This window comes from Tursiops truncatus, chromosome 8, assembly GCF_011762595.2.
Source record: "Tursiops truncatus isolate mTurTru1 chromosome 8, mTurTru1.mat.Y, whole genome shotgun sequence".
NCBI lineage: Eukaryota > Metazoa > Chordata > Mammalia > Artiodactyla > Delphinidae > Tursiops > Tursiops truncatus.
The window spans coordinates 103156713-103180569 of NC_047041.1; the positions used below are offsets into that span (position 1 = coordinate 103156713).

Below are 23857 nucleotides of genomic sequence, written 5' to 3' on the forward strand. Positions count from 1 at the left end.
GATGTGGCCTGGGCCTGACGACCTGCACGATAGCGGCTGAGTCCTTAAATGCCAGGTTGCCGAGGCAGTAGGAGCCGCTCCAGGATTTTGTGCAGAAGCATCAGGTGCCAACCTCTCCTGACAGGGGCTGAGGAAGGAATGGCTGGGAGAGTGTAGCAGCACTACAGCAAGAGGATGTGCCACTCACTGACTATCTCCACCCTCTTGGCCTCACCCCAACCTAGGATTCTAGACACACCTCCTCTGGGGAGACCTCCGCCAACAACCCCCAGTCTGACCCGGCTCCCTGCGGCTAATGAGCAATCCTTTTCTGAGCCCAGGGGTGCCCGTAGTGGGTGAGGGGAAAATCATAGTCTGGGAGGGCTTGGACGGGGACAGAATAATTACAAGGCGGTCATGAGGGTCGGGCTGTCACCGATCTGATTTCTCCTCCTTCCCCTATACGCTTGTGCATACAACAAGAGCACGCGAAATGCGGAACTTGCAGAAAACACCAGAACCAGCAGAAGGTGACATGCGAGGTTTGTTTACTTGGGGATTGAAAGGCTGAGGGTCCACGGGCTAATGTGATGGAGCAGCGCGGGCTAGCAAGAGAGTAAATACCAATCCCGCGAAGGGAGAAAGGAGGTCCGAAAGCCCGCGGGACTGCATCTCCCAGCAGCCTCAGCGGCAGACAGGGCATTTCCGGCCTCTCCGGCCTCCTACGAGGAGGCGGGGCCAAGGGCGGTGCGGGAGCGGTGCGGGGAAGTTTGGGCGCGTCGCCGGCGCCAGGGCGCGTGACGTTCTTCCTGTGCGCCGCCTAGCGTCTAGGTCGCGCCGGTTCCTCAGCCGCAGAGGCGTGAAGGTGACAGCTGGAGCTGACCGGCTTGGCCCCCGCGATGCTGGCGGCACGGCGGCTGCTCGGCGGGTCGCTCCCCGCACGGGTGTCTGTGCGATTCAGCGGCGATACGGTGAGGCCTGACCTGGCTCGGGCCAGGGGTGCTCGCGGGCCGGCTCTCGCTGCCGCGCCTGTGCGTGCTCCATCCCTTGGGTCTGTAGTGCCTTCTGGAGAACATTCTCATCTCCCCAGCCCAGCAGGAAGGTTGCCGATCCGGCTTGGGTGTAGAAGGGGAACGGGTCCAAACGGGAGGCTGACTCACCCCGCCCCCAGCCCTTCGGCCCCTTGGCTTCCCTTATTTAACAGCGCGACTTAACGGAAAATTTTGCAGGTAGTAAAGCGTCCTTATCTCATTCCTTTCCCACCACAGCTTTGTAGGGCGTGAAGGGGCCACTGACCCATTTTACAGATGCAGACAATAGCTTTGGAGAGGGCCGTGCGCCTCCTCATTCTTCGTTCAGCGCTCCGATCCCCATGTTGGCTTTTAAGGGGTTGGGTGTCTGGAAGCCAGGTCCCCTTAGCCCTCAGCTGGGGTGCTCCTCACTGGGTCACGTGGAATTCCAGACCCATCTCTCCTCAACAGTTTTATCCCGAGCGGGTCTCCCTCCGTCATCTTGTGTCCCAGCCGCAGTGAGGCATTTCTTTTCCTTCCGAAAGTGCATTTTGTCGCCAGCAGAGTTTAGTAACACAAGGCTTTGGCCTAACCAAGTTTGGGTCCAGCAGCACAGCCAGACAAGTAAATGGACATAGCATCACACTGGGCTCAGGGGGGTACTATGTGCTGTGCACAGTTCAGGTGTGGGCTTTGGCCACGGACACACCTGAGCTTAGATTCCATCTGCTCCTTTGGGCTGTGTGCCTTTCATAAGCTCAGTTAGCTCTGAGCCTCAGTGTCCTCTTCTGTAAAATGGAGGAAATCGTTCCTGTCTCAAGGTTATGAGGATGAAATGGGGTCTTGGATATAGAAAACTTAGTTTCGTGCCTGCTAACAGGAAGTGCTTACTAAGTGGTGATGGCAGCTATGATGCTGTGAAGGGTTCTGAGGCTTAGGCCCCTGCCCTCCTCCCAGCCCAGCTCTCTCTAATCTGGGGGACTCAAAACTCTGTACCTTCTGGCCTGACCCCTCATGACCTCAGAGCCCTGCTGGGCCTGCTGACCCTCTGTGTCCCCAGACAGCGCCCAAGAAAACCTCATTTGGCTCGCTGAAGGATGAAGACCGGATCTTCACCAACCTGTATGGCCGCCATGACTGGAGGTGAGATGGTGCCCTTAGGCTGGTGGTTCCCGAGGCAGGGCCTCCCCCTTACTGCCTTCCCCACTCTGTCCAGGCTGAAAGGTGCCCAGAGTCGAGGTGACTGGTACAAGACAAAGGAGATTCTGCTGAAGGGGCCTGACTGGATCCTGGGTGAGGTCAAGACGTCGGGCTTGCGGGGCCGTGGAGGTGCTGGCTTCCCAACTGGCCTTAAATGGAGCTTCATGAATAAGCCCTCAGATGGCAGGTGTGTGTAGGCAGGCAGAAATGGGGTTTCAGGAGAGACCTTGGGGGTGGCTGTGGCTTACCTGGGCCTTTGGGCTGTTTCCTTGGAAACTAAGAGTGAATGAAATGGGAAAACGTAAGCAGAGCTCAGGTAGGTGGGATCCAGTTCTCTCTGGTCTTCCTCAGGGGAGACTGGGGGGGAAGCAGAATCGACACAAAACTTTGACTCAGTCAGACTTAACTGGTCAATGCCTAGCTCTGCCTTTTAGTCATATATCTTTGGGCAGTCTCCTGGCCTTTCCGAACCTCAGGTTTCTGTTCTGTAAGTGGATATTATATCGTGCAGGGATGAAAGAGATAATGTTCGTACAGCTTTTGGCCTGCACTGTGGTTGGCGCCTAGAAAGCAAAGGCTGAATGTCAGCTATTTTGCCTCCTTTTGGCTCCAGAGATACGGTGGAGGTTCACGGAATGCTCTTTGTGACCAAAAGCAGATTGGGGCTCTTGGGAAAGCAAAGATTTTTCCTGTGGTCATACCCACCCAAATACGGAATAGGCAGTGAGCTCCCTGTCATCGGTGGTGAGCAAGCAGAGCCCCTGGGAACATGTCAGGAGGACAAAGAGGGATTGGCTGTCAGAGGAGGCTTCCCTGGGTGGAGTGGGGTGGCATGTGGTTGAAGGCCCAACCCTGGTGGCCCTGTAGCCTGACTGACCTGCTGGCCCCCACAGGCCCAAGTATCTGGTGGTGAATGCAGATGAGGGGGAGCCGGGCACCTGCAAGGACCGGGAGATCATGCGCCACGATCCCCACAAGCTGGTGGAAGGCTGCCTAGTGGGGGGCCGGGCCATGGGTGCCCGTGCCGCCTACATCTACATCCGCGGGGAATTCTACAATGAGGCGTCCAATCTACAGGTGGGCAGAGGTGGGGCGTCAACAGAGGAGAAGGTGCTCGGTGTGCACTTACATGCCCCAATCCTAGGCAGAGTTGTTCTTAGATTTTAGCTCCTGATCTGTCTGGGGTCGCACTAGGAGAGTGGTGATCACTCCTGCATGCCTTGTGTCCCGAATGGGACGTGGCCCCCAGTGCGTCTGTCTCTTTCTGGATGTTCCAGAGCTTCTGCTTGGGCTCCATGACTTTCCAGGGCTCCATGACTCCTGGGGCAGGGGTAGGCTGGAGAACTCCCATATGGGCATTTTTCCTGGAGGGTCAGGGGGTCATTTCAGTAATTCTCAGCTCAGTGATGCCTGTAGTAATTGGTCCAGGGCCAAAGCCTCACCTTTCTATTAGGCTGCTACACAACAGTGATGAAGGATGTGGGAATAATAACCTGGCACATGGTAGCATTATGTGTAAGTGTTATTATTATTACATATTTAAAAATAAGCCTCCAGGGTCTTTTCTTCTACTCAGAAGCAGCACTCGTTCATTATGAAGATAGGAAACCACACACACACAAAAGGAAACTCTCCCACAGATCCACCACCTGGAGAAACTACTTGCTGAAATTTTCATTATTGTCTTAAAGTCTTTAAAAATACATATAGTTGGAGAATTTGTTAAATGTTATTACAGAAGTAGCACATGCATCGTAAAAACCCCCACCCCCTCCCAGAGCGTCCTCTGCTTGTGTCCAAAGGGAGCTTTTGCTCTGGACTTTGGTGATGGGCTCACTGGGCCAGTACCCCTCCCTCCCACACACAGTGTTCCTGGGCCCTTGGGGACCGTGTCCTCACACCCCTGTCCCACAGGTAGCCATCCGAGAGGCCTACGAGGCTGGTCTGATTGGCAAGAATGCCTGCGGCTCCGGCTATGATTTCGACGTGTTTGTGGTGCGTGGGGCTGGGGCCTACATTTGCGGGGAGGAGACAGCGCTCATCGAGTCCATCGAGGGCAAGCAGGGCAAGCCCCGCCTAAAGCCTCCCTTCCCTGCAGACGTGGGTAAGACCTGGCACCTGGCCCGATCCTGGGCCTTGTCCTGTGGAGTCCAGGATCTGTTTTCAGGTCCCCACTGGTCATTCTTAGGGAATTTCTGAGTCCCTTCTGCACTGGGCGCCTGACACAGAGAGCAGGGTGGGAACAACATAGAGGCTCCACCAGTGCCACCTGCAGTCCCTCATCCTGCCTCAGCTCCCATGTCAGATACCCAAGTCCTCTCCAACCTTCCGGGAACTCGGGGCAGGATGGTGAAAAGGCAGCGCAGCTCCTGCTGGAATCTGGGGTCCGGTGGGGGACGAGAATAACAAAGGGGTGAAAGCAGGGCTCTCTGCCACCGGAGCAGGACCCTGGACATACCCCATTGCCAGGAAACCCGCCGCAACCTGTCCCCACCCACTAGAAGCCACCGATTTCTCATCCCATTTCCCCCACAGGAGTGTTTGGCTGCCCTACAACCGTGGCCAACGTGGAGACAGTGGCCGTGTCCCCTACCATCTGCCGCCGAGGGGGTGCGTGGTTTGCCAGCTTTGGCCGCGAACGCAACTCAGGCACCAAGCTGTTCAACATCTCTGGCCACGTCAACCACCCTTGCACCGTGGAGGAGGAGATGTCTGTACCGCTGAAGGAACTGATCGAAAAGCACGCCGGTGAGGCCTGGGGCCAGCCAGCAGGGTGGGAGAGCCTCAGGAGCTGGGGCTGGGGCTAGCAGAGGTCCTGGGCTCAGGGCTAGGCAGGTGTGCTGGCCCCAGCCCTGACCATCCATCCTTTTGGGGACTGACTGGGGCCCCAGGGGGTGTCACGGGTGGCTGGGACAACCTCCTTGCTGTGATTCCTGGCGGCTCGTCCACCCCACTGATCCCCAAGTCCGTGTGTGAGACGGTGCTGATGGACTTCGACGCGCTGGTGCAGGCGCAGACGGGCCTGGGCACGGCTGCTGTGATCGTCATGGACCGCTCGGTAAGGGTTGGCCCATGCTCCCCACCCAGTCCCTGCCTTATGCCAGCCTGGTTAGTAACCCTTCCAGGGCCTCTCGGAGAACTCCTGCCAGCTCTTGGGTCCTGGTTCGTGTCACCTGAGATACAGTGAGGTGGGAGAGGTGGGGAGCAAGGCTTCTCTGGGGGACACGCCCGTGGAGCCTGGGCGGGGCGGGATGCCCACGGCAGGGGGAGGAGACAGCCAGAGTGCCGCTAAAATCAGGAGGGTGTGCCGCCGGGGGGCGCTGAGGCTCAGGCCTTGGGTGCCTCCTCACTGTCCCTTGTCTCCCCAGACGGATATCGTGAAAGCCATCGCCCGCCTCATCGAGTTCTACAAGCACGAGAGCTGTGGCCAGTGCACCCCATGCCGCGAGGGTAAGCGCGCTGGGCAGGCTGGGGCTTTCTCTGTGGCTTGCGCCAGGCCTGGGCCGGGCACTGGACCCTGAATAAACAGCTGCTGCTTCCCAGCCTGCTGTGGCTGCTCTGAGCCCCACCCTCCCTGTGGCCCGCACCCCTCGAGTTCCATCCCCCCGCACCCCGGCTTAGGGAGATCACCAGGCCCTCTCTTGCTGCCACGGCCCAGGTGTGGACTGGATGAACAAGGTGATGGCGCGCTTTGTGAAGGGGGACGCCCGGCCGGCTGAGATCGACTCCCTGTGGGAGATCAGCAAGCAGATAGAGGGCCACACCATTTGTGCCCTGGGCGACGGAGCTGCCTGGCCCGTGCAGGTACTCGCTGCCCTGCTGCGTGGTGCTGGGGGCGGTGCTGAGAGCCCGGGCGTTGGGGGATTTTCAGGCCCTGCTGCACCTAGCACCCTGACCCTCACCCCCAGGGCCTGATCCGACACTTCCGGCCGGAGCTCGAGGAGCGGATGCAGCGGTTCGCCCAGCAGCACCAGGCCAGGCAAGCCGCTTCCTGAGCCCGCCGCGCTGGGCCGGCATCCATCTGCCTGGACGGCTGGACAATAAAGCAAGTGCTGCCCACTCGGTGCGTCTTCTCTGTGGCCTTGCTCTTCACTCTGCCTCTGCGGCCCATTATTCCTGGAGGCTTGTTTCCCAGACGGAGGTGGAGGTTTGGGAGGGATAGGTCAGCACAAGGTCTCGTTGTGAATTTACACTTGGCCTCCTGTGCGTCAGTCTGTCATAGACCATCCTGAGCATTGACCCCTCAGTGCAAGAAGTGGGTGGGGAGGGGGAAACTGTGGCCTGGGGTGCAGACCTGGGCCTGGCCCAGTGAAGGCCTCTGGAGGATGGGAGCAAGGAGGACAGGGCCCAGTCTGCCCTGTGAGGCGATGGGCAGGGAAAGAACCGGCTGTCCGGTCTGGTTTGGAGGAGAGGTTTATTCTTGCTTCATGATTTGGCAGTGGGGTGAATTTGAAAGGGGGGAAGGAAGGAAGCAATTGACTAGGGGTGGACATGGTGGGTGAGGCAGCCCCAGGTCCTCGCAGCTCCATGGAGGCGGCCGCGGGTCGGTCTCGGGGACGGTGGCGAGCAGGGCCAGGCCCTCGCAGCTCCATGGAGGCGGCCGCGGGTCGGTCTCGGGGACGGTGGCGAGCAGGGCCAGGCCGGGCGCCCCCGCTACTCGCTGAGCTGGAGGCGCGCGCCGTCCAGCGGGTGCCACGGCTCCAGCTGGTGGTCAGTGCGGCCCAGCCATTCGCGCCAGTGCTGCTGGTGCTCCCCGCTGGCCTGGCTACTCAGCTGCACCCCGCCTGGGTTGGGGGACAGGTCAGGAGCCGTGTGGGAGTCCATTGGGCCCACCCCCCAGCTCCCCGACATTCCCACTCACCAGTGAAGTCGTCAGCTGTGCCCAGGTCATAATCCCACACAGACACCAGCAGTGTCTTCTGCGCCAGCTCCTCCCGTGGGCCTGTGCAGAAGAATTCCTGCAGGGAAGGGGGCAGAAAGGCAGGAGGGAGGCAGCCTTGGGTCCTTCACAGCCTCAGAAACAGACTCAGACAGGTGAATGGCTCAGGGTAGCTGGGGCCTGTGCTCTCGGAAGCAGGATGTTGACCCCCCTCCTCCCACCCCCAGCAGCCAGGACTGGCCTACCTCGTTGAACTCAGGGTTCAGGGTCTTCTGAACACTGGTCTTATATTTCGATTTCTTCCCTCCATTCGGATGCAGGTAACTGATCAGGAAGAACGGGGTCAGCTTAGGTGTGGCCCTGGAGAGCTGAGCCCCGAGCGGCTCAGAGGAACCCTCACTGTCCACCTGTCCACCCCTTTTCACACTCACAGGCGGACGAAGGGGTCCGAGTAGCCGTTGGCATCCATGGGGGCGAGGGGGGCACAGCGCAGCACACCCACCAGCAGGCTGCCCCGCTGAGAGCTGTAGCACAGTGACAGCAGGACGCGCCCACGCTCCTCCCCGGCTACCTCAGCCTCCACCTCCTCGGGCAGGGGGTAGGCTTGGGGTCAGCTCCCGTGTGGCCCGTAGCCCACCACCCACCAGTGCTGGCCTGGACGCGAGAATGCAAACTGGCTGCAGAGAAGTCAGGGGCCAGTGGTTTGATTTCATGATTCAATTTACAAAAACAATCACTGGCTTAGTGCCCTGGAAGGAAACTTCCAGCTCAGCTCTATCCTCCAGGGCCTGAGAAGGGGATGCCAGGCCACGTGACTGGCCAGTTCGGGGCATCTTTGTCATGGAGGGGAAGGGAACTGATGTCCCTAAGGGCCACAAACGTGCTAGGAGCTTCCTAGGTGGCCTGTCATTAGGTACCCATCACCACCCTCCCGCAGGGTAAGCCTGGTGCCACAGAAGCAGCTCCAAGAGGCTGTTCTCTACCCAAGGACATACAGGTCTGTTCAGCTACAAAGCCCACCCTCCTCACACCCCGCAGCCCAAGCGGCCAGATTCTGAACATCCTTTGCCACACTTGGCCCCTGGTGCTTCCAAAGGACTTGGGAGGATGCCTTGGAGAGAATGTGCTTCTCCCACACTTAACGAGGGATTTGATTTGCCGAAAGCCCAGCCACCTTGCTGGCGTTAGCTCTCAGTAACGGAGTGCTCCGTGAGCCAAGGGGCTGCTGTGCGGGGTCTGGGCCAGGAAGTGCTTGTGGCGGGTCCCTGCCCCACCCAGTAGGGCTCCGCAGCTTCGCCTTGACTGACTGACAGTCGCAGCAACATGCGGCTCCACTAGGGGGCGGGGCAGCAGCACCTGGCCCTCTGGCCCGGAGGAGCTGCGGAGGGCCCTGCCTAAGCCTTGCAGGTGCCGGGGGCCTGCTGGGCTGCAGGGGTTCTGCCCAGGTCTTTGGTTTCCTATTGCAAATCCCCTGCGGTCACCATCACTGCCTCCTGCCAAGGGCCTGTGTCTATGACTACCAGCCCCAGAAGTGTGGTACCCACACTGCCTCGGGCAGACCTAGCAGCCGTGCAGCCCCACCATATCCATTCTCTCCCGGACTTTGACCTGCCCTCCCAGCTCAGGCCAGGGACAAATCCCACTGGCTCCAGCCTCTGCCTCAAGCTGGCCTGTGTCTCTGCCCCGTGAGGGCTTGTGCCAGTGCCCCACAGCTCCCCTGGGCTGCCCTGGCAGGGGAAGTCACCCTCTGCCCAGCCCCTGGGGCCTGGCTGTTCCCTGAGACTATGAGCGCTCACAGGGCCGGTGAGCGAGATGGCCTCAGTTTCTCCAAGCCTGCCTGGGCCTGGACCCCTGTCCGGCCCACATCAATCCCTGCCTGACACACTTCAGCCTGGGCCAGCCCAGACCTGCCCCCCCAGTCCTCGCTGGAATCCGCCGTCCCACCCACCTCTTCATACAGAGACATGCCACATGCTGTGTCCAGGCTCTTGGGCCTCTTGGTCTGAAAGAGCAGAGAGCCCGGTCCCCTTGGCTGCACACTGCCCAGGTCTCCCTCCCTGCACGCCCCACCCTGTGCACAAGCCCACTCACCAGCCTCCGCCTCTCCAGACACACATCGAAGCTCCTGGCTTGGTTGGGCACCAGCTTCCCCAGGGGCACCCGCAGCTCCCGCAGGGGAGGCGCCCGCCGCCGTTGCTGCAGCTGTGGGTCCTCCCAGACGCACAGCCTGGTGGCCACACAGGGCAGACCTGGCCAGGCAAGCCCTCACCCCCACCTCGGCCCTGCCCCCTTGTGGCCCAGGCCCTATCCTCACCACAGGGTGTTGCGCCGGGTGTCCTGGAAGGTGAAGCCATGAGTGCCTCCTCCCAGACAGGCCCCCTTGTGCCCCGAACCATGCGTGTCCGCAGCTGGCTGGCCTGGGGGCTGAGCAGGTAGGGTCAGAGCCTTGTCGGGCCCCAGGGCCCCAGCCTGGTCCCCCTCCCTCATATAGCCTCTAGTTGCACATCCCAGCAACGGGGGGCTCCCTGTCTGAGGTCGAGGCCTTGGGGAAGAGGGGCATGGCAGGCCAGGTGGGTGTTCCAGGCTGGGTGTGCGGCCAAGGGACAGCAGTAGGGGCCTGTGTCTCACCCTCACCTTGCTGGCCCCAGGCAGCAGGTTGGCTTTGACATAGGTGTCCACGGAGCCCAAGGCCGGTGGCTTGAGGCCCTGGGAAGAGACAGTGGATGTGGGACAGGCCTAGGGCCCACACCTGGGACCCAGGCATGCTGCCCCATCCTCACCTTGGCCTGGTGAGCTGTGCAGTGCAGTGTGCTACTGTCTGTGTCAAAAAGAAGCGTGGGGCTTCCCTGGTGGCGCAGTGGTTGAGAGTCCACCTGCCGATGCAGGGGACACGGGTTCGTGCCCCGGTCCGGTAAGATCCCACATGCCACGGAGCGGCTGGGCCCATGAGCCATGGCCGCTGAGCCTGCGCGTCCGGAGCCTGTGCTCCGCAACAGGAGAGGCCACAGCAGCGAGAGGCCTGCGTACTGCAAAAAAAAAAAAAAAAGAAGTGTGAACTTGAGGATGCCGAGGGTGGCTAAGGGCAGGTGGCCGGCAGGTCAGCTTCTACATCAACCTCAGCCCCGGCGCCATGCCTCCTGCCCTTCCCCTCCCCAGGTCGGAAGCCTGGGGATGCCCCAGACCCCATCCTGGCTGGGCTGGGCCGAGAGGGTCCCCCTTGTGCCCCGCGCCCACTCACTGCTGTCGTCTGAGTCTCCCTCTGGCTCTGGGTCCGGCTGGGACTGGGATGCAGAGTGGATGGTGGGGGTCACTGGAGGGTGTAGGTCTCAGGTGTGCAGGGTGGGCTCAGCGAAGGGGTAGAAGTGCGGGAAGTAGTCGGAAATGAGGTGGATGGGCCGGATGGGGCCCAGGCTCACGTCAATAGCCACGTGTTCCTGCACGCTCACCGCCCCCGGCCAGCCGTGCCCGCCATGGGGGCCTGGACATGGAGGCGGCACTCAGAGGAGCCCCTGAGCACCGGAGATGAGGGCACCGCATCAGGCCAACCAGACAGGGCGAGGAGGCATCACTGAGGGTGTTGGCGGGGGGCGGGGGGGTCCTGGGCAGCAGCTGGGACCTGAGGACAGAGTGTAAGGTCAAGGTCGGCAGGGTGGGGGCCTCCAGCCGGGAGGGGGACCCCGTGGGCTGGCAGGTAGGCCGGCTGGGCTACTTACCGCCCTCAGAGCTCCTCCATCTGCTTTGGGTCGCTGCCGGTGCTGGGTGTGCGCCTGACGGAGGTGACCCAGAGAGCCAGAGTGTGGCCCTGGGGACGGGGGAAGGGGTGGGACTCAGAACGCTTCTCTGGGGCCCAGGAGACCAGCAGCTCCCTGCCCTCCACCCCAAGGGCCCCTTCCCTAGTGCTGGGGCCCAGCCTCCCTCCTTCTCCCCCAACCCCTCCCCAATTCACACACAGCCGGAGAGTTATTTTTACCGCCATCACGTGGCCCTGCTCCCAGGTGAGGCTGGAGGGCCAGAGGTGATACAAGGGGTATGAGGGGCAATGGGAGGGGAGTGTGGGGAGGAAGGGGTAGGTGAGACAGAGGGGTTGGGGGAGAGCGTGTGGGGAGGCGTGTGGGAAGGGGGAGGGGTGTGGAGGGCAGGCTGGGGGGAGGGGAGATGGGCGGGCGGGGAGGGCTCTGCAGAGACGGGGTGGGGGTGCCACCGCAACCCAGTCCCCTTGGAGCTCAAGCTTCTTAACACCTGAATCCGATCACTTCGGCACCTCTCTCCCCCTCTGCCAGCCTGGAATAAAATCCTAACCCATCACTGAGGCTGGTCCCCTTGGCCGCTCACTGGGGCCCCGAGTGCTGGGCCCCTCCCCCCATGTCCCCACGGCCCCTCTTGGTTTCCTAGAACACCCCAAGCTGTGTGCACATACTGCTCCTTGTGCCCCGACTTTCCTCCCTTGCCCTTTGACCTGGCCTGCTCCCGCTTACCTATGGTCTCAAGGTCACTCTCTGCAGGGGAACGTGGCTGCCTTTACCTGCTCAACCTTCCGTCTTTCCCCAGGGGTCCTTTGGGGGCCACACCTTCGCTACTCTCACTCTAGGAGGTTCACCCTGCTCCCCAGGCCTGTGCCCCAGACCCTGCCAATCAATGAATTCCAAATCCAGCAGCCACGTGACAGCTTCAGGGAAGGGCATGTAACCCGAAGCAGGCCAATAAAGTACAATTCTGGGATAGACTGGCCCAGAAAGAGAAGCTGTTTTCTGTTGATGGGATGCTGGTACCGTGCCATCCTAGAGCTGTTGCCCTCTCCTCACCTCTCACCCCTGTGGAGTAGAGAATGCTCCTGAGAGTGAGGCCAATACAGTGGAAAGAAGAGTCCCTGAGCTCCCGGATCCAGCTATACCTGAAGCTGGCCTATCTCTGGAGTTTGTAATCACCATTCTTCCTTTGGCAAAGTCAGCTAGTGGGCAGGGTTTTCTATCACTTGTCCTGCCTAATACTGCCCAGTCCACCATGTCAAGGTTAGACTGCCCACCCCTTCAACTCTCTCGCAGAGATTTACATGATTGATACATAATTCTACTACATATCTGTGAGTAATTAATATACAATCACATGATTATCTGTGTGACCTGGTCTCAGATCTCCCACAGACTGAGCACCCCCAGAGGGCAGAGTAGCATCTGGCCGGTGCACAGATGGGACCCCAGCATAGCACCTGGTACATGGTGGGAGCTTGGCATGTTAGAGGTTTGCAGTAGCAGGCAAGGCTCCTTTCTGGATGCCTACTGCCCAGCACATGGTCAGCGAGGCACGGAAGATGGAACAGGAGCTCGTACAGGGTAGTGGCTAGGAGTTTGGTCTCTGGAGTCACAGAGGGCCTGGTTCAAATCCCAAACCGGGGTGACCTTGGGCAAGGTGTCTACCCTCCCTGAGCCTCAGTCTCACCAGCCAGGGACAGCGTTGGCCCCATCTCACAGGGTTGTGGTGAGAGTGAAATGAGAAAAAAGACTCCAGGCACCTGGCACACAGTGAGTGGGCACAGCAAGTAACAGTGTGATTATCCAGAGGCACCCTAGCTAGGAGGCCAGCTGTCCCATGGGGTCTGCCCAAGGTCAGGGCTCCAGTCCAGAAGGTGCAGTCGCCACGGAATTGGCAAAGGCTCTTTATTCAGTCCTGGAGTGGAGCTGGCGTGGCAGGGCAAAGGCAGGGGCTGCTCAGGGCCAGGTCATCAGCCCCTGGGCAGCTCAGGGCTGGCCAGGCAGGGCTGGTAGACGCCAGGTGCCAGCAGCTGCAGGGTGAACTCAGTGATGACGGCCGTGAGCCCCCAGATCCGGTGTGGCCCGTGCAGGAAGACAGGCAGTGTGTAGCGGAAGTGGCCACCATGGCAGAAGTGGGTATAGCCCTGGTTCTGTTCCTGCAGCAGATGGGCCAGGGGCAGTGCAAACACTTCATCCACCTGTGGGCAGGAGGCAGCGAGAGGGTAGACAGAGCACTGGCCACTGCAGCCTCCGCCCATCCGGACGACCCAGACTCCACCCCTAGCATCTCCCCACTCACCTCATCGGGGTTGGGCCTGAGGCTCTGGGGATCCAGTGGGCCCACGCCGGCCAGCACTGGCACCACAGTGGTCTTTCGCTGAGGCAGGAGGAGGGCAGGCAGTCAGGGGAGGCACGCCCTCGACAGGGCTTTGGGGCTGGGGCAGGGAGCCTGAGAGGAAGACTCCAGGGGCCTTTAGCAGTGCAGGCCAGGTCCACCCGGCCCCTGCCCTTGGACTCGCCCCAGCCACGCTGACTGACTCAGGCCCCCCAAACACACTGGACCCATTCAGGCCTCTGCGCCTTCGCTTTTCCTTATTTTTACTACCCTAAAATCTCCCAGTGGTCATTCAGTCCCTGCCTACCCTGCAAAGCCCTCCCCAACCTTTGTCCACGGAGCAGAGCAGAGCTGATTCACCCTGGAGCCACCTCCACCCCAGGACCTGAGCCTCAGTATCCCTCGTGAAAGGGGATAAAATACCCCTGGCCCCTTCCTGACGGGCTGTGTGAGGGTGGAACACAACTGCCAGGCAGGTGTCCCCACCGTACTCCGTGACTGCCACAGTCCATGACCACCCTCCTTGTCCCTGGGGTCCCTGCTCCTAGCCCGGGGCAAGCAGAGGGGCTGAATGGGGCAAGGGCCGGTGGTGGTTTCAGGGCCTGGCGGGCTTACCTGGTCGTGCACGGGCCTCAGGACTCCCCACACGTGCTCCTCAGGCACAACCAGGCCCACCTCCTCGCGGGTCTCCCTCAGGGCCGTGTGCACCACGTCGCGGTCAGCGGGGTCACACTTGCCACCTGGGAAACTGAACAGGCACAGGGAGCCTGGTTCTCGGGCTGCTGGGGCCTTGGAGGGGTGGGGGTGGAGGCTGTGGCGGTGACCCACCTAAATAACGTCTCCGCCCCTAGTTTGCAGAGAGGGCTAGGCAAGCCACACGACCTCTCCAGACCGTTTACTTCCCTGAACAACGGGAGTAAGGGAGAGAGGCCCTGGGGCTCAGACATGCAAACTCTGCTTATGGTGGCCCCAGAGGCGCTGACATTGACTCTAGGGTGTCCCCAGTTCCCGCCGGGGGCGGGGCCAGGGCGGGAAGCCAGGTAACCCCGCCCCGCGCGCTTCCTCGGCTCGGGGACACGAATCTCCCAGTAGTCGCTGGAAGGGGGCGGAGTCTTGCCTTTCTGGACGGGGACACAGATCTGAACGAGGTGTCGAGCGATCCGCGCGGCGCCCGGGCAGGACCACCTGCGGCGCCAGATTCGGGGCGGAGGGACGTGGGTTGCTGACTCCCGCCATAGCCCTCTGCCTGACGGGCTCTCAGACCCAGACCCATTCTACAGAGGCGGAAACCGAGGCTCGGAAAGGCTAAGTGCCTTGCCCACGACCCTGTGGTCTCTGGGTTCAGCGGCCTCTTCCTAGAAGGGAGAGGAGTTCCCGGCCGGTGTACCTGACGTCACCCTTGTGCCTCCCGGGCAGGCGGCTGGACCGCAGCGTGTAGAGCAGCGCCGGGACCCCACGCACCGAGCACAGCGGCACGAGAACCGCGGCCGCCGCAGGTCGCGCGCGGAGCCGGGCCGTGGCCCCCGCCAGCAACCGCCGGCAGCGCCGCTCGCCCTCCGCCGACAGGCAGTCGGGCAGCATGTCCGGCCCAGCGCGGCCGGGAAACCGAGGTCACCGGGCAGAGCGCACACCCCAGGGTGTCTCGGGAATCTGGGGGGCGGGCCGTGGGAGGAGTCTGCCCGCAGGGTGAGGCTCCCGTAGCGGCAGCGGCCTTGCCCACGGGGCGGGGCCCGATTAAGGGGCGGGCCCAGGCCGGGAAGGGGCCTCTCCGCCAGTTGTGGGGCGTGGCCAAGGGGCGTCACCAGATAGCCTGGACTTCCGGTAGAGGGGCGGGCCTGGGGCGGGGCGGAGCTGGCGTGGATGGTCTGGAGAGTGTCCTCTTACGAACGCCTAGAGCAGCTGGCGTCGCGCCTGGCCCGGCGACCGGGCACGGCCGTGCTGACCGCGGGGTTCGCGAGTCGGGGTGTCTGGCTGTTAAGGCCCCGCCGGGACCCGCGTTTCTCCGCGCCCGCGGGGGTCCGGGACCTCAGAGGAAGTGCTCCAGGATGTTCGGGGTCGGCGTTTAGGGGGTCTACGGGGCGGGAGGAAATGGTGTAAGTGGGCCCCAGACCTCCCCTCACACCTTCAGCCTTCCCGTCCCCTTCCCTGCCCTTCCCACCCCAAGTTGCCCGCCACTTAGCCTTTGTGCTTGCTCTTCCCTCTGCCTGGAATTTCTCCCCCACCTTCTCCCTCTGTCCAAACCCTTCCCAGTCCTCCAAGGCCCAGCTCGGGAACCACCTCCTCCAGGAAGTCCCCCCGACGCCCCTGCCCCAGCTCTCAGCACCTCGTCCCGGCACCGTTCTCTCTGCCTCCCCCTCTCTGTCCACACAGATGCCCAGGGAGCTTGCTGAGCATGCAGAAGCCCCTTCCTGGGGGCCCTGTGGCCCCGTCCACTACGCAGGCTCTGGTTCCACTGTGTCTGTGGGCTTGGGGCCTGACCTTTCTCCTGCTCTGTGGAGCCCTTTGGCAGGCAGGGGCGGAGGCTGCTGCGACTCCGGGTCCGGACGCTGAGTAGGGGCCGTGGAGATATAGGCCTGAAGGTGGGGCAAGCAGGAATGAGGCAGGGGGTCAAGATGGAGAACCCAGGCCAAGGGTCATGGTCAGAGTCAGACAGTGGGACCCCGGGACAAGCCAGTGGGCGTGACCCTGAAGGAAGGGTCGGAGGCCTTAGGAGATGCCTGGGGATAGGGATGGGGTGAGGGGGTGGGTTAGGGCAGCTGGGCGGAGCTGTCAGGGGCCAGATGGTACCAGGAGTCCGGGTCACTCTCCCTAAAGCCCTTGGCAAAAGGGTTGCTGGTGAGTTTCAGCTGGGTGCTCTGCAGAGGAGAAAGGGTAGTTATGGGCCAGCCCTGAGCTGGGGAAAGGCTGTGGGGCCCGGGCTCAGCCACCCTCTCCTCCCTGGACCACCCCGTCCCCAATCTAGAGGCCCCGGGACCTGGGCCCCTCAGCCCAGGAGCCACAGAGCCAGTGGGCATGAAGGCAGGGGAAGGACTGTGGGTAGATGCCCACTGAGTCTGGGAAGGAGAGAAGGGCAGGGGTCTGTGTGCCTGTGGGGCCTAAGAGCCTGGCGCCTCAGTTTCCCCCCTGTGAGGTGGGCTGGCAGCTGCCTCACGAGCTGTGGCCTGACCTACCCGGTGGTTCTGATATGCCGTCACGGCCGTGAACTGGGTCTCCGTGAAGATGAAGGACTTGAAGTTCTCCGTGTAGCGCTCGCTGTGTTTGCGTGGGTCCATGAAGACCACGTGGAAGCGCAGCTGGTAGCGGTGCACAGGGCTGAGAATGATCTGCAGGGGGTGCGGAAGGGGTGGGGCAGCCGCAAACCCTCTCTGGGGCCGAAGCCCTTCTTCCAGGGCCCGCTGCCCCCATCTGATAGCGGCGGTGCCAGGTCTGAACTTGAGAATCTGCAGTTCTGTATCAAAGGCCCCTTTGTTGGAGGTTCCAGGCTGCTTGGTGTCTCTCACTCCCACGCCCCAGCTGTCTCGGAACTATCCGGGATCTGACCACCTTTCCCACCCCACTGGCTCCACCCTGCCGGGCCACCGTCATCTTTCTCCTGGATTTCCGCAGCTGCTTCCTGGCTGCACTCCCTTCACACAGCAGCCCCAGTGAGTCAGCTCAGAGCCCTCGTGAGCTACAGAGAGTAAAGACCAGAATCCTCTCCACAGCCAACTGGCCCTGCAGAGCAGTGCTGGATGCCCCTAGGATCCCTTCCCCTCCCACTGCCCCTCTGAGCTCCACCCCAGCCAAACGGGAGTCTCCTCACAGCTTCCTCAACTCCCCAGCATTCTCCAGCCTCAGGGCCTTTGCACTTGCTGTTCCATCTGCCTGCAACGGCTCCCCCTTCTGTACGCACAGGCTCCCTCCTCCACTTCCATCAGACCCCTCTTCAAATAGCGCCTCAGCTGCTTCCTGAGCCCCCTGAACTCAACGGCCCCCTCCGTCTCAGCCCCGCTCCCTGTTTCCTTTCTCTCCCGGCATTTATCACCCTTCTGCCGTCTGGATTCCTTTCTCTCCTGGCATTTATCACCCTTCTGCCGTCTGGATTCTTTGCTTACCATCTGCCTGGCACCCCAGGAGGTGAGCCCCCGTGAGGGCAGGGATCTTTGTCTGTTTGACACAGTGTCAGTGGTGCCGGGTTCCTGCAGCTACGTGGGCCTGGCCCACCCGCCTGGCAGTCTCTGCTGTCCGACCCCTGGCCAGGTGAACTCGGGCACCAAAGGCCCAGCCAGCCCTGGCTCGGGCTTCATCACAATCAGGCCCCAGCGTCCCCTGCCCTGGCCCAACCCTCCCCACTGTGGCCCGGGCCTCACGTGGCCGTTGTCGTCCAGCAGGTTGTTGGTCAGCATGAGCTTGTCAAAGGACACAATCTGGCGCATGCACTGTGCGCCCTTGGCCGGCGAGTCGGGGTGGAAGTGCACACGGCCAGGCGTGGTCGGGTCCGCCTTGCCCGCCACCAGCCAGGCCGAGCTATGGAAGGCATACCTGGGGACAGAGCGAGGTGGCGAGGGCGCCCCGACTGCAGCCCACGGCACCTCATCTGCTGCCCCCACCCGGAGCCAAGACTGACGGGGCATCTCTCCTACTGCCCATGCACTGGCCCCGTCGGCACATGAAGAACCGGAGGCTCCAGAGTGCCGTCTGGCCTGGGTTCACCTGCTGCATCTGCTGCCCTGGGCTAGCCCACCCTACCTGCCCAGGTGCGCCCACTGCTGCCCAGGATGGGCCCCCCCCCGACACTGCTCCGACTGGCCCCTGCCTCCCTCAGGGTGCTGGTGGGGGTCTACTTCCCCGACCAAGTGCCTGAGGTCTGAGCTGTGACCCCCAGCCAGGCCCGGACCTGTATCTCTTGTCATCCAAAGGCATGAAGTCCATGAGCAGGGCGTAGTCAGCCAGTGTGTCCATGCCCAGGATCTTCACCTGGAAGGTGGGGAACATCCTCCTGCAGGAGGGGGTGCTCAGCAGCTCGACTGTGGTTCCGGCCTGCCCCCCACTCCCGCCACCGCCCTGCCCCCCCGCCACTGCTCATACCTGCCCACCTGGTGACAATCATGTCTGTGCCCAGCTGGTTGAATTACTCCCACAGAGCCTTCATCTCCAGCTGAACCGTCACATCAGACACACGTGGGTTCTTGGGGCCCTGCTCTGTGGGCTCAGCCATGGCTTGGGCCCCTGTGGAGCTGGTGGAAGGGCCTGGTGGTAACAGGGAGTCCAGCTGGGACTTCCAGCTGGAGCTCGTCATGGGCAAAGGGTAGGTCTCCAAGGGGGCAAATACCCCGAGGCCGGCAGAGAGGAAGGTTGGAGAGGGAGGACGGAGTGTGGGCCCCTGTTCACCTCACCCACCCCCACTCCACCCAGCCAGCCTTCATCTTTCAGGCTGCACCTAGATGCCTCTTCTTCCAGGAAGCTCCCCCTGACTGCCAGGCCTGTTTTCCCACAGGATCCCCAACTCGGCATCACTTCATGAGGTAAATGCTCACTTAAAGCTCCTGAAGACCAGAGACAGGACCTTTCAGGCTCCCCAGGGAAACTTTGAGCCATCAAGAGGCCTAGTGGCCTTGAGCAAATTGTTTCACCTCCCGGAGCCTCAGTTTCCACATCTGTCACAAACGGTTCTTAATATCTGCCTTATAGGGCTGATGTGAGGATTTGTGAGGACACACACGAGCCTGGCACACAGTAGGTCCTTCATAAAGGACATCTGTTATGGATGCCGTGACACGTGGGGTCATGGGGGTGGGGGGTCTTTCTCAGCTCTGGGGAGACCTGGCTGCCTCGTGCTGCTTAAGGAATACTGAGCTGAAGGAGATCCCCGAATTACCACGAACACTCTTACCCATCTCTGACCCCCCAAACTGGCCCAAATCCTGCCTCCAGAAGCTGGTTCTAACATCTTTCTGCTCTGGCCTCCTCACGTTTTTCTAAGGAGCCCACCTTTTGATCTGCAGCCCTGGCACAAGTCTTGGCCAAAAACTTTGCCACAGCTCCACCCTTGTGATTAAAAAAAAAACAACCTAACTATTGATACAATGAGATACTACTCTACACCCACAGGGATGGCTATTACCAAAATCCAAAACAATCACAAAAACGAGAAATGAAACATTACAAGTGTTGGCGGGGATGTGGAGAAATTGGAACTCTTGTGCATTGCTGGTGGAATCTCAAATGGTGTAAACCCTGTGGAAAACTGCTGACAGTCCTTCAAAATATTAAAGATAGAATTACCATATGATCCGGCAGTTTCACTCCTAGGTATAAACCCAAAAGAATCCAGAGCAGGGACCCGAACAGATATGTGTACGTCGGTGTTCATAGCAGCATTGTTCACAACAGCTAAAATGTGGAAGAAACCCTGGTGTCCATCGATGGATGAGTGGATAAGCAGAATGTGTCTATACAGACAATGGAATATTATTCAGCCTTTAAAAGGAAGGAAATCTTGCCACAGGCTACAACGTGGATGAGCCTTGAGGATGTTATGCTAAGTGAAACAAGTCAGCCTCAAAAATACTGTGTGATTCCACTCACGAGAGGTGCCTAAAGGAGTCAAATTCATAGACAGAAAGTAGGAAGGTGGTTGCTAGGGACAGGGGGAGGGGAAGGGGAGTTAATGTTTAATGGGGACAGAGTTTCAGTTTTGCAAGATGCAAAAAGTTCTGGAGACGGCGGTGATGGTTGCACAACAGTATGAATGCACTTAATGCCACTGAACGCTTAAAGATGGTTAAAATGATAGTTTTTACGTTTTGTATATTTTAACACAATTACAATTTTAAAGCTAGGAAAAATATCCTGAGAAACAGTTTCTAGCAGCCCCGTAAGGGGCTGAGGACCTGGTAAAACCATGAGATCCTCTGGGCAGAGGTAGAATTTTGGTGTTGGATGGATGGATGCATAGACGGATAGATAGATGGGTAGACGGAGGTTCCCGGGATGGTATAGCGTGTGATGTGCTGGCCAGAGTCAGTGCACAGTAGGTGCCTGGTGAGAGTGTGGGGCTCCGGGCCCACGGCCCCATCCTTAGCAGCCCTGAGGGCCACGTGTGAGAAGTGGTACCTCACTAAAGCCCCTGGGAGTTCTGTAGTCTGGAGGTGGGTGGGTCTCACTGGGGCATGAGGGGCATGAAGGGTGGATGGACTGATGCCCCCCACCATCTAGACCAGGCCATTACGTGGGCAACTGCCCATCACCCAGCTGTCCTGCTGGAGCACGTACATCATCCCGGTAACCGATGCCAGCCCCCAGGGTCCATGGTGATGCGTCCCAAGTCGGGGAGGCTCATGGCTTTGCTGGTCCTGGGGCCTTCACAGGCTGGTTACTGGCTTCCAAGTCTTCTACAAGCCTACACCCTGCCCATCCCAGTCAATGTGCCGCCCCTGGGCACCCTCAATAACCCTGGGCAGGGCCCTGTCCTCTGCCCAACTCCTCTAAAAGCCAGCACCTCTTGGGGTCAGGAGTTGACAGTTTCCCACCGGCATGAAGTCAGGTTTGGAGGGGAAGTTAGAGGTTCCTTGTCCAGCCCCCACCAAACCTTGATACTCACGGGGTGAGGCCCAGAGAGGGGCGGAGCCAGGCCCACACTCACCAACGTCTGATAAGGCTTTCACCTCCCAGAAATCGCTGTGTCTCCCTGCCTGTCAGCACCCCTATATTTGCACTTGGGTGGCTGTGAGCCCATCGACCCCGCCCTGGGGGATCTGAGGCCTCAGCCTGGGGTGGCCCTGCCCCATGCTCTTGCCCAGGCCCTGGGTCCAGTGGCGTTTCCTTGGTCCCCACGCCCAGTCCCTGCCCCCCACCCCACTCACCCCGGAGCCTGAGCCCACCCATGGGGCTCCCTTGGCCGCCTGTCCCATACCTGCCATGGGGACAGCCCGGATTTCCGGCTCCTGGAGAAGGGCGGCTCAGCTGGGGTCCCTGCGTGTCCCGCCTCTGGTCAGTGCCTCCCGGTCTCCTGGTCCATTTGGCAGCACGGCTCAGCTCTCGGGCCCTCACTCAGTCCCCAGTCTCCTGGCAGGACTGGCCTTCCCTCCTCGATCGCCCAGGTCTTGGTTCTCCACCCAAGCCAGGCACCTGGTCTCTGTAGGCAGGACCCTGGCTCTGGGGTGTGCACAGCCCCTTCTCCAAGCCACCCTTGTACTGGACTGTGCAAGGCCCCCGGCTGGGCTGGTGCAGCTCCAGGCGCGATGCCGTGGGGGAGGAGGGCAGGTGGGAAGGCTCTGACGTGGCAAAGCCTCCTCTCCCTCTCCCGGTCCCCCCTCCCGGCTTCCTCCCTTCCCCAGCTAGGAGCCTCCCAGCCATTCCTGATCAATGGGCCCAGACACAGGGTAAGGGCCCATCTCGAGGACAGGCTGGGTGATCTGCAGGGGCCCACGCCTGGTTGACTGGAGGGGCCGGGGCTGACAGGGCCTCGGGGAGGTCAGGGGGCTGCGGTGGTGGCAGGAGCATGGAGGGGTGAATGGCAGAGGCGAAGCTCTCTCCCCAGGACCCAGACACCTGACCTGGGGCTGCTGGTGTGGAATCACCAGGGAGCTTGAGCAGGAAAGGCAAGGGGGCAGCAGCCGGAAGTACCAGCAGAGGCAGAGCCCCAGGACTGGATGGCAGGAAGCCAGGTCCTCCTGACCGCTCGGCCCGAGCTATGAGCTATGCAACGCTGCCAGGACCATGACATCTCCGTGCCTCAGTTTCCTCAACTGAACTAAGTGCATAATCGCCTCTACCTGGGATGGGCTGGCCCAGCCTGGGGGGCAGTAAGCTGTCCCCATCCTGGTTGACGATGCCTACACAGTCCCCACAGCGGGGGACGCTGGCCCAGGTCAGAGGCCTCTGGGGCGTGTCCTGACCAGACACCTTCCCCAGGCGGCCCCTGCCTGTCTGGGGCTGGGCATTCAGGGAACACACAGATCTCCAGTCAGGAAGGCAGAGGAGGGGGGTTCCCCGAAGCTGGTGTCTGCCATGTGGTGCAAGGAGGGTCATCAGGCCAGACCCCGGTTAGCCCACTACAGGAGGGAGCATCGCAGGCGAGCCCCCAGGCCGGAGCACTAGGTGAGAGCCCACCGAGCTGGGCATGCTCGACTGGGGTCCCCAAAGGCGGCTGGACCCCCGCACCTCCTCCAGAGTCTGGCACTGGGAACAAGGGGTTGGCAGAGGCCATACCTAACAGGGGGCAGAGAGGGGCTGGCCCCTCCCAGAGCCACATGTCACATGTCAGGGGCAGACCTCTCCTCCCTTCAGCTCAGGGAGGCCTGCTGCTTCCACCCCCTGTGCCCCCGGTCCCTGCCTGCCAGGCTGGGAGGATTCCCTCGGGGAGAGCATGGGCCGACCCCTGGCATAGACCCACGGCCAGCTTTGGGAGGAAGGCTGCACCTGCACTGGAGTCTGCTGCTGGGCAAGATGGGGGAGAGTTCTCTGCGCCTGTGTTGGAGGGTCCCAGCAGCCCCCAGGTGCCACCCTGTCCCAAGATGCACAGTGGGGCAGGTGAGAAATAGGCAGGTGATGGAGGGGTTTGGGGGATCTGCACCAGTCCTAGTGGCTCCCCCTCAGCCCGGACTCCCAGGGGTCCGGGGTTCTGCTGGCTCCTGGTGTGTGTGTGCTTGCACATGCCTTTGGTCCGTGTGCTGGGACCCCCCACCCATACACACACATGCTCATGCGTACGTGGGCACACTCACATGTCAGCCCAAATGCATAAACGAACTCAAGACCTGATGACCTGCCACCACTCCTGTGCACATGTGCACACGCTCCTCTTACACACACACACACACAAACACATACACACCATGCACACAGGCACGCTTCCCTTTACAGCCTCCTCCCCGGCCAGTCTGCCCTTCCTGCCAGGGGCGCCTGCTGGCCCCCTGCCCCCTCATCCCTCTTGCCTGCCAGCCTGTCCCTGGTGCCCCCCATATCCTTCCCACCTTCTCATCTCGCTGCTCAATAGCAGAAGTCAGCGTGGCAGCTGTGCCCGCGGGGAGATGGCTGAGCCAGGCGGCGGGGGTGTAGAGGGCCCAGAGAGTGATGCCTGGAGAGGACGGAGCTCTGGGCTCCACCAGCCCCACTGTCAGGCAGGAGCGATGCTCTCAACACGGGGCGGGGTGGGCTGTGGGCCCCGGGGGTGGAGCATGGAAGGTGTGAGGCTGTGTCCAGGCATCATCCCACCCCATCCAGTTCAGCCCTGCTGTGGACACCCTGCAGAGAGTGCCTGGGGCAGGACTGAGGGGACCCCAGCCGCAGACCCTGTGCCCGCTCCCTCCCCGACGCTGACTTCTGTCCTGGGTGGTGCAGGAGACTTCTGCCTGCCCTACCTGCCCTACCTGCACCTCTTCCCTGCATCCCTGTGCCTGGACGGCTGTCCTGGGTGGGGAGAGCCTTGTCGAGCTGCACCTCTTCCCCAGCCTTGACGCCCCCTGAGCCCCCATGAGCCCTGAGCTCATTACACACCTGGAAATGCACATCTGGGCTGTGCCACCAGCCACATATGGATCCCCCGGAAGAATGCCCAAGGTACTGAGGCTCTCGGAAACACATGTGTGTGCAGACGCCCCCCCCCCCCCACACACACACAACCACAGAGCACCTGGGGCAGGCACACGCCTGGACACCCACACACACGGGCACACAGAGATCCACTTTCTGGCCCTGGGAATGCAGAGGGGTTGGAGCCCTC

At 61.2% G+C, this 23857-nt stretch overlaps 3 protein-coding genes across 6 annotated transcripts; 1 reads left to right on the forward strand and 2 right to left on the reverse strand.

Moving 5' to 3' along the window:
- Positions 1-789: 789 nt before the first annotated feature.
- NDUFV1 (NADH:ubiquinone oxidoreductase core subunit V1) lies at positions 790-6248 on the forward strand. Of its 2 annotated transcripts, XM_033861269.2 has the most exons (10): positions 790-950; positions 2050-2132; positions 2206-2376; positions 3083-3266; positions 4104-4293; positions 4725-4937; positions 5081-5247; positions 5558-5639; positions 5848-5993; positions 6098-6248. In XM_033861269.2, the coding sequence occupies exons 1-10, from the start codon at positions 879-881 to the stop codon at positions 6182-6184; spliced, it is 1395 nt and encodes a 464-aa protein (XP_033717160.1). In that variant the 5' UTR covers positions 790-878; the 3' UTR covers positions 6185-6248. The 2 variants fall into 2 exon arrangements, with proteins under 2 accessions (XP_033717160.1, XP_073665353.1); XM_073809252.1 differs by lacking the exons at positions 5081-5247; positions 5558-5639.
- LOC101333911 (double C2-like domain-containing protein gamma) lies at positions 4974-10565 on the reverse strand (the record flags this gene model as incomplete). The annotated part of the gene is given in 12 exon segments (XM_033861271.2): positions 4974-6973; positions 7051-7147; positions 7314-7392; positions 7500-7654; positions 9017-9070; positions 9160-9295; positions 9383-9425; positions 9428-9485; positions 9703-9774; positions 9849-9909; positions 10126-10144; positions 10307-10565. Coding segments are annotated over 12 exon segments (1164 nt in total), but the record flags the coding sequence as incomplete, so codon positions are not given.
- Positions 10566-12708: 2143 nt separating this feature from the next.
- Positions 12709-16447, reverse strand: NUDT8 (nudix hydrolase 8). Of its 3 annotated transcripts, XM_073809253.1 has the most exons (6): positions 16323-16447; positions 15631-15725; positions 14540-15223; positions 13768-13900; positions 13117-13194; positions 12709-13015 (listed from the first exon to the last, which is right to left on the reverse strand). In XM_073809253.1, exons 3-6 carry the CDS (start codon positions 14731-14733, stop codon positions 12788-12790), a joined length of 633 nt encoding a protein of 210 aa, XP_073665354.1. In that variant the 5' UTR covers positions 14734-15223; positions 15631-15725; positions 16323-16447; the 3' UTR covers positions 12709-12787. The 3 variants fall into 3 exon arrangements, with proteins under 3 accessions (XP_073665354.1, XP_033717161.1, XP_073665356.1); XM_033861270.2 differs by lacking the exon at positions 16323-16447 and having other exon boundaries at positions 15631-15899; XM_073809255.1 differs by lacking the exons at positions 14540-15223; positions 15631-15725; positions 16323-16447 and adding an exon at positions 14270-14508.
- Between the last annotated feature and the right edge of the window lie 7410 nt (positions 16448-23857).